The sequence below is a fragment of the Triticum aestivum genome, chromosome 1D (genome assembly GCF_018294505.1).
Source record: "Triticum aestivum cultivar Chinese Spring chromosome 1D, IWGSC CS RefSeq v2.1, whole genome shotgun sequence".
In the NCBI taxonomy this organism is placed as follows: Eukaryota; Viridiplantae; Streptophyta; class Magnoliopsida; order Poales; family Poaceae; genus Triticum; species Triticum aestivum.
Window position 1 is genome coordinate 168,345,232 of NC_057796.1, and position 8,395 is coordinate 168,353,626.

The 8,395-nt window shown below is 44.8% G+C and overlaps 1 protein-coding gene across 4 annotated transcripts; it reads right to left on the reverse strand.

Moving 5' to 3' along the window:
- Positions 1-308: 308 nt before the first annotated feature.
- Positions 309-3,891, reverse strand: LOC123180860 (cyclin-A1-4). 4 transcript variants are annotated; one of them, XM_044593030.1, is made up of 12 exons: positions 3,499-3,891; positions 2,533-2,902; positions 2,309-2,442; positions 1,812-1,904; positions 1,594-1,727; positions 1,426-1,501; positions 1,270-1,346; positions 1,156-1,189; positions 919-1,068; positions 677-814; positions 493-584; positions 309-411 (listed from the first exon to the last, which is right to left on the reverse strand). In XM_044593030.1, exons 1-11 carry the CDS (start codon positions 3,652-3,654, stop codon positions 513-515), a joined length of 1,434 nt encoding a protein of 477 aa, XP_044448965.1. In that variant the 5' UTR covers positions 3,655-3,891; the 3' UTR covers positions 309-411; positions 493-512. The 4 variants fall into 4 exon arrangements, with proteins under 4 accessions (XP_044448965.1, XP_044448967.1, XP_044448964.1 ...); XM_044593032.1 differs by having other exon boundaries at positions 677-811; positions 3,499-3,878; XM_044593029.1 differs by having other exon boundaries at positions 309-584.
- Positions 3,892-8,395: the final 4,504 nt, after the last annotated feature.

Below are 8,395 nucleotides of genomic sequence, written 5' to 3' on the forward strand. Positions count from 1 at the left end.
CAAAAAAGATGATTCAGACTTTTCTTGTTTTGCATTCAGACTGTTGTGTCAACCGGAATGAAAATAAGTTGTTCAGAATAACCACCGCTAGAATGCGGTTCTTAGGCAACTGCCTATAGTCAACACATTCATCTTTGTTTTGACGTCACACTCCAAGAAACATATCGAACAAGCTAGGTGTTACGAGATATGACTGGACTATAACGTACACTACATACCCAAGAAACAGACTGCAGCTCCTTCAAAAAAAAAAAAAGAAACAGACTGCAGCAGCTAAGCATTTAAATGTGGGGGAGAAACTACGGACAGCATCACGAACATTGCCTCCTTCCAATCAAATAAACATAGCTGCACAGGTTTTGCCAACAATGTATACCACCAATCAACTAACAACAATGGTGTCTGTATGTCCTGCATGCACAGCAATCTGTACAAATCAGCCTAGCAACTTCGGGCCACCAGCCACCGGAAGACCTGAATGAGTAACCGAACCTGATCTGATGTTCCAAGTTCTAACTGCTAGCATCTTGGAAGAAGTTGGCTGGAATCGATGGCGGGCAGTACTTTTTCGCTACAAATTTGTACTGGGGGAACATATGGAGAAGGCCAATAGCAGTTAGCATCAAAGTAGAAAGGGAATTAAATGCTTCCAAATTGCTGTTGACGGCTCCCTCACCTTGTGTTGGCTGTACTTTTCTCTAATTGCAGGGAGGTTGCTTCCAAGGCCAACACGGAAAAGCCGGTGTAGTACCTTTACACAATCGCGTAATGTGGATGGTTTGTATTGTGTGTGATAGGAAAGAGTGGTATTCTGCTTCAGTTTCAAAGAGATATGAATGTTACATCTGCAGCCCTTGAGGGAAAAAAGGCTTAACAAATAAGATCCACAAGAACCTAGAAGGTTGAAAGCATATATACCCAAGGATTCTTTGTTGGCTTAAGGATAAAATTCGCCAAGAAAATTGAAGAGGCAGCTATCAGTGAAGGTACATGGCAAAGTAAGCTGTACTCCAGAAGTGACAACTCAGTAATGTAGCTAGCTAGGAACTCAAGATGCAAAGCTGGGCCCTGCAGAAGAATAGGTTGAGTAAGCTGGAAGACCACATTGCACACAGGACTGACTGTAACTGTAAATAATTGAAGAGAAGCAATTACCTCATGACATACTTGAGCAGCATGCAGAAATCTCCTATTGTCGGAAATAATAATATATTTAGTGTCAGTAATTATGCTTATGTGTATAAATATCACAATAACAGAGAATGCTACCTCAAAAAACATTTTCCTGTAGGTGCAGTCATCTCAAACTTCAAGCAACCCAGGATAGAAGCTTCCATTCGCAGAACCTGTGTTATCTGTGTGTTACGAAACAAAACAAGATCTAAAACAATATGTAAAGGAAAGTCAATCGGCAGGGCCATAGACCTCATCCTTTATGTATGTATTGTCGGTAATATAGCAGAGCTCTTCTACTTGGGGTGGACATATCTCTTCATACTTACTGAAATTTGAATATAAAGCATATCAGAACAGAAACAAGAAAAAAAGAACTTAATACAACAGAAGAGACAAATTTAACTTGATGGATCTTACGCAGCTATAAGAAAGCAGGCGACACCAAGTAACTGCAGCTTATCTCGATTGATCTCTTTGCTAGAAAGATACCGATCAATATAACTGACTGTGAGGTATAAGGTTTCAGGAACAAGACGATATTCTTCTGTGACCTGAATTGATTAGGGCAGGTAACCGATTAGAAGAAATATGTTTGTGTGTTTAGCTTCTGAAACCTTTTTTCTAGAAATGCTCACTTCCACAAGCCAGTCTATAAGTACTGCCCTCATGCTTGCGTCAATATCCTTCTGTGTGGTTTCCAGAAAATCTGGTGAAGGCCTTTTCTTGGTCTGCTAAAAGACAAATATAACATTATAGTAGAGATAGATATAGACAGGCGGTCTGCAACTGCTTTAGGAAGAAAGCAAAGACATGGACAACAAGGATGATGGAGCAATGCATTGTTCCATAGAGATGTGAGTGAATGAGAAACGAGACATCTATCAACATACTGTATTTCTTGTTCGAAGACGACAATATTGAAAAGCTATGTGTGCTATTGGATTTGTGAATTAGAAGAAAAATTCTTCTATTCCAAGCTCCCAATTGATGCATCCCTTCTACGCACAACGAAGTGACATCTTGTGTAGATAACAATATGCATTTACTTTGCAGGTGTGTGCACACTGCAGAAATTACTTGTTGCACAAAGTATGCAAACATTAGAAGTTCCATATGAACAAGAATCAATCACCTCAGCTTCACGCAAGTGCTTGTAAATGTCACAAGCAATAGTTGAACACAATTCTGGATCCTTGCAGTGCGTTTCAATCTCAAAGATATTGTCGTTTTCGATTGGGGTAGGACAATGTTTTCTCCATCTAGATACTGTAACAGTAAAGAAAGAACAAAAATAAATAATTATACAACACAACAGGTTAGAAACCTAACCAGGATTACTGTGACAGGCAAACAAACCTGTGGTGTCCCTATTGTCAGATACAGGAAGTTTATCATTCGCACAACGGCGCAAGGAAGCTGCCACTGAAGAAGCTGCATTGTCAAGGAATGGAGGACCAGGGCTTTCCACTGAATTGCATGTTAGCATATCGTCCTCCATAGAAACAGAATCATGAGACAGGCCGGGCCAACTGCCATGGGGCGCCAACGTTGGCACAGATAGGCGACAAACATTCTCCTTCTGAAGGGCATTGCCATGGTGCGATATTGCTCGCTCAAACCGGTCGAAAGTTGGTTTTGTGGCAGAAGCCACTTTCCTGTTCACGTTGGGAACGCTAGCAGAACTCCCCTTCTTCACATAGGCTACTGAGTTGGATGAACTGGATTTCTGCAATAAGAACAGACTCAGTGAAACAGCACAACCGAAGAGAACAATCACGAGACAGGTAATACATAACGAATCATCAATGGAAGATTCAGAAGCGATCAGAAGATAATAACGAAAACATAGGCTGATAGCCAGTGCGATCTACTACATTTCGGAACATTTGGCACACCGAAACATTTGAAAACCCTAACTTACAAGATTAGAAAAGCAGATGAACCAAATATGTGCAAGGAAATGTTCAATCGGGGCCGGTGGAACAAGCAAAAGACATTACACTATACGGCACAGAAAATTTCGTTAAAAACATAAAATAATCGGGTGCCTGTCGTGGAATTGACGGAGACAGGGGAGGAATTGTACAGGGGCCAGTAATAAATACCGGGAAATCTTATAAATTATGCATCAAATTGATCAAGAAGAGGGCAACCCGCGAAATGCCATAGCAGATTATTATCCAATAAATCTGCTCAACAAGTGCGGTATGTATCACATCTAGGATACGTCTCTACATGCCGTCCCCTTGTAACCAACGAGAATCCAAGCAAAAGCAATTGCCGCCGCGAAAGGAACAACCCTGATCTCGCAACGAGCCATACCACATCGGCCGCGCCGGTCCTCCCGCCGGCAACGTTGGTGAGATTTCCCAGGGCGGCCCGCCTGTTTTCCAGCGACGCTGCCTTGGCAGCCTTAGCGCCGGCGGTCTCCGCCGTGGCCGACGCCGACGAGCGGCGGCCGGCGGGCCGGCTCGACATTGAAGCGGATGCGGCGAACTCGGTGGGGAAGGCCTGAGCTCGCCGAAGACGAGGAGGAGGAGGAGGATAAGACGAGACGCTGTGTGTGAGAGCCACTCTTTCGATCTCCTCTTACGAACTAGGGTTTGCTGCTATTCCAAATTACAAGCATCTGGCCGAAGCCAATCCGTTCCCGCCAACTCTCCTCTCCCTGGCGGAACTGAACAACAGTGTTTCGGGGAGCTCCTGTACGGCGCTGCTTGCTGATATTGAGCATCTCTAGTGGATCATCTATGTGGACGTGTATAGCAAATATATATGATGCAAGCTGAAAAACTGCTCCCAGCGACTCGTGTAAAAGGGCGTGTAAACATCTACGCCCAGGCCACGACGGTACGAGGCGTGGAAATATACACGAGCAAGCCACGCTCGTGACCTCGCGAAAAAGAGACCGCTGCTTCGTCCCGCGCCCGCCCGAAGGAAGGATCGGAGGAGCTCGCCCCCAGGTCACCGTCGCGTTTCTAATATACACATCCTAATTTACACGTTCCACTGAAAAACTAGGAGGCGTATAATTTAGCAAGATGTATATGGACGTATATATGGAGATATACACGTCCAAATTTACACCATCCATTAGAGATGCTCTTAACAAAGGCAAGAGCATACTAACAGGGTGGCGGTGCTACTTTATTGCACAGAACCATCCATCTATTGTACCTCTTAATCTTTTTTATTTGGAAAAAAGATCATGGTTTAGAAAAAGGTTCTTCATTTGGAAGAAAAAGTTCACAAACCTGAAAAAAGTTCATTGATTTAAAAAAAAATCATTAATTTTCAAAATAAAAGTTCATTGATTTTCAAAACAAAAGTTCATAGATTTTGCAAAAAATGTTCATAGATTTTAAAAAATCAAATTTGAAAAACTTTCATCGAATTTGAGAAAGGTTCATCAGTTTTGAAAAATGTTCAATGATTTTGAAAAACATTCATCGAATTTGAAAAATTTGAAAAAAAGTTCATTGAATTTAAAAAAGTTCATCAAATTTGAAAAAAAGTTCACCGGATTTAAAAAAAGTTCATCAAATTTGAAAAAGTTCATCGATTTCGAAAAGAAGTTCACAAATCTAAAAAAAGAGTTCATTGATTTTTTTTGCACAAATTGAGAAAAATTAACGCATTTGCAAAACAAAAAAGAAATAGAAAAAAAGAAAAGAAAGAAACAGAAAACCGGTCGCGTTTGTAGAACGAATAGGAATGTAAAAATGAGGAACCAATCGCATGAGGTTGGTTGTCCCAAGTGGTTGCTGTGTTGCTACTACCTCGTTCAGGTTGTAGGTTCGAAACCTTGCTAGGGCAGCTCTTTTTTCAGTTTTTACACAGACGGAGCTCTTTTTTTTTTCAGTTTTTACAGAAAAACAGAAGGGAAGGGAGGAACTGGGCCAGCCCAAAATAGCGACAGAGGGTTGCAAAATGCCCTATAACGGGCGCCTGCAACGCTAAATAGGGTTTGCCATTGTTTTGACCGTTACATGGTGCAGTCCGGACCGAGAAAAACGTGTTTTAAGGTCGATTTTAGCTAGGCCCAACAGGTCCGTATAATCAACCTGTAAAAAAATTCTCTAAATATACCAACTTTATCAAGCAAGGCCACAACTGGCTTATTTTTTTCTTGGTCGTATTCTTCCTCACGCCCTTCCCATCTCCACCTCGATGCCGGCACGGCCCCAAGCAACGGTGACTCAGGAACCTTCCTCAAGCACGGCAGCTCTTTTTTCAGTTTTTACACAGACGGAGCTCTTTTTTTTTTCAGTTTTTACAGAAAAACAGAAGGGAAGGGAGGAACTGGGCCAGCCCAAAATAGCGACAGAGGGTTGCAAAATGCCCTATAACGGGCGCCTGCAACGCTAAATAGGGTTTGCCATTGTTTTGACCGTTACATGGTGCAGTCCGGACCGAGAAAAACGTGTTTTAAGGTCGATTTTAGCTACGGCCCAACAGGTCCGTATAATCAACCTGTAAAAAAATTCTCTAAATATACCAACTTTATCAAGCAAGGCCACAACTGGCTTATTTTTTTCTTGGTCGTATTCTTCCTCACGCCCTTCCCATCTCCACCTCGATGCCGGCACGGCCCCAAGCAACGGTGACTCAGGAACCTTCCTCAAGGCTGGTGCGGCGAGCAGCAAGCATGGGGACGCTGCCACCTTCGGCTGAGGAGAAGCGGGCGGGCCACGCGCTCTGAACCCCTGAGACGCGGCAGCCGAGACGGACCGGGGCAGGCGACGACCTAAACTGCAGTGGGACAGACGCGGGCGGGCATGCGGTGGCCGGGGAGCGGATGACGACCTAAACTGCAGCGAGAGAGACGCGGGCGGGCGGCGGATGGGGCCGGAGAGACGCGGCAGGCGGCGACTGGGGCGGCCGGCCGGTGTTCGGGGACGGGCGGGGCGGCTTGGACGGGACGCTGACGGGTCATGGAGATGTTTTCGTGGTAGTTGGGCTCCCGCCAACTGCTTTCTCCCGATACATGGCGTCGTAGAAGTGGACGCGGAAACTCTGTTTTTGCAGATCGTGAGGAGCTTTTTACCGCACCCCTTACAAATTAAAAGGTCGAAGGTGTATAAGGTGTGTTTGTTTTTCTTTTTTCAAAACTGAAAACTAGCGGTTATTACAGTTCGGTGGGATATAAGGGGCACGCTAGAGATGCTTTTACGTGGGTGGAGGCTTTCCTCTCGCTGAAGACGCCGCGCAACAGGGCGGTCTAGTTGGCGCCCGCGCCGTTGTTCTGTTTGAAACTTTCACGTGTGTGTTTCTTCTTTCGTTCGTTTCTTCTTTCCTTTGCTTCTGGTTTCTTCTTTGTTCTTTATTTGCTACTTGTTACTTTTGCTTGTCCTCCTGTTTTTCTTCTTCTCCTCCTTCACCACTTATTCTTATTTTTAGTACATTTTCTTTCTTTTCTTGTTATTTCCTCAATGTAGATGTGCATAGTCGCTAAAGAAAAGATGTTCTCAACAAAAAACTGTACTAAAATCTTAAATGAAAAAGGTAGGAAATAAAACTAGATACTAACTATTTAAACTTGACAGTAACATTCACTCAACAGAAAATGTAATCAACTCCTGGATGGTTTCAAAGTAGCCACTTCAAAATGACTATTTCTGGATAGTAAGCATTCAGTAATCCAGTAATTTAATGTTTGCTAAATTCTCAAAGCAATTCTACATTTGTAAGACAGTGTTTCCTGTTACTTGTTACTGTGTAGTGACCCATTACTTGGAGGTCTTATTTTGCTTGCCGTGATGAACTACCATGGTACATTAAGTTGTTCTTTTGCTTGCCATGCTGAACTCCAACTTGTAAATTGGAATAGAAAGCTGAATTACTTGCAGTGTCAAAGGTGAGGAGACAACGAGCATGACTGATTATGATCATTTATAAAAATTAGAAAGAAAAGTGAATGCATAATTTACAAAGTTAGAAAAAAAACAGTTTTTGCAAAATAATATCGATTATTTAGAAGATGCATTACTTCAAGTTCTCCAATGCTACAGTTCCCAATTACTCGACTTGTCCAGACCCTAAAACAATCTGGAACACAAAATCTTAATTATTCCAAGTGTTGAAGCTAGATGAGCAAGAATACTCCAAGTGTTGAAGCTAGATGAGCAAGAATATGAATTTACTCCATACAACAACAACAACAACAACAAAGTGATGCGGAGCATCCTACGGTCATCCCCATGGACCTACCATCGTGTAATCAAGAGCCAAGAGGACCTATGACACGAGCACGAGCTAGAGCTCTCGGGAACGAGGTGACTTCCTTCCTTAGTGATATCACATATGATCCACTCGAGACATGGCTACTACCTAAGTCCAATATGCTATGCATGATTAGGTGTCAAGAGGACCCTCCCGGAGATGCTCATGAAGACGGACAAACCGCCAAGTTCATGGACGAGGAGAACCAACGGAAAGAGTCAAGTGCAACTCCCAGGACCCGGACATCCGGCCAGGACCCCGGACATCCGGCCCTGGAAGCGTCACCAGCGTCAAGGAGCCAGCTGCCAAGCCTACAGGCCCCGGACATCCGGCCTCAGCCCGGACAATCGGCCCGACAGCCCGGACATCCGGCCCCCGCCCGGAAATCCGGCGTCCATCACAAAATCGTCCAGAAGCTGAACCTCGTCAACCCGGACATCCGGCCAGAGGCCCGGACATCCGGCTCGTCCCGAGCGCCCGGACATCCGACCCACCGCCCGGACATCCGGCCCCGTCTATCCAGAGAGCTTCGAGGCCGACCACACTAGCCCGGACATCCGGGCCCCCCCAGCCCGAACATTCGGCTCCTCCTGAAGGCCCGGACATCCGGCTCCAGGCCCGGACATCCGGCTCCAGGCCCGGACATCCGGCTCCGTCTGTGTGGGCACAGTAAAGGGCCGAGGCCCATGTACCCCTTCGCCCCCCTAGAATATATATACTCCTCCTCCTCCCTCTTTCTAGGGTCGGCATTGGTTTAGCTCATATGTGAGATAGAGCTTTGCTCATCCATACTGATCTATTCCATGAGAGAGACCGCGGCCCCTCTACGGAGAAGATCACCTTGGATTCAAGACCCCCTCTTGGGTGGCCCCATCAAGACCTCCTCTAGGAGAAGAACCGGTTACCTTTGTATCGTCCTTTGTTGATCGTGAATCTTGTATTTCCTCTCGTGTTCCGAGGATCTAGCATATGTGTGACTATATCTTGTTGGTTTGAG

What these genes read in the sequence shown, in the direction of transcription:
- LOC123180860 (XM_044593030.1), bottom strand. Translation starts at nt 3,654, where the DNA reads ATGTCGAGCCGGCCCGCCGGCCGCCGCTCGTCGGCGTCGGCCACGGCG. An exon ending in TTATAGACTGGCTTGTGGAA is followed by an intron (nt 1,728 to 1,811) that starts GTGAGCATTTCT and finishes TAATCAATTCAG; the next exon opens with GTCACAGAAGAATATCGTCT. An exon ending in CTGCTCAAGTATGTCATGAG is followed by an intron (nt 1,069 to 1,155) that starts GTAATTGCTTCT and finishes ATTCTTCTGCAG; the next exon opens with GGCCCAGCTTTGCATCTTGA.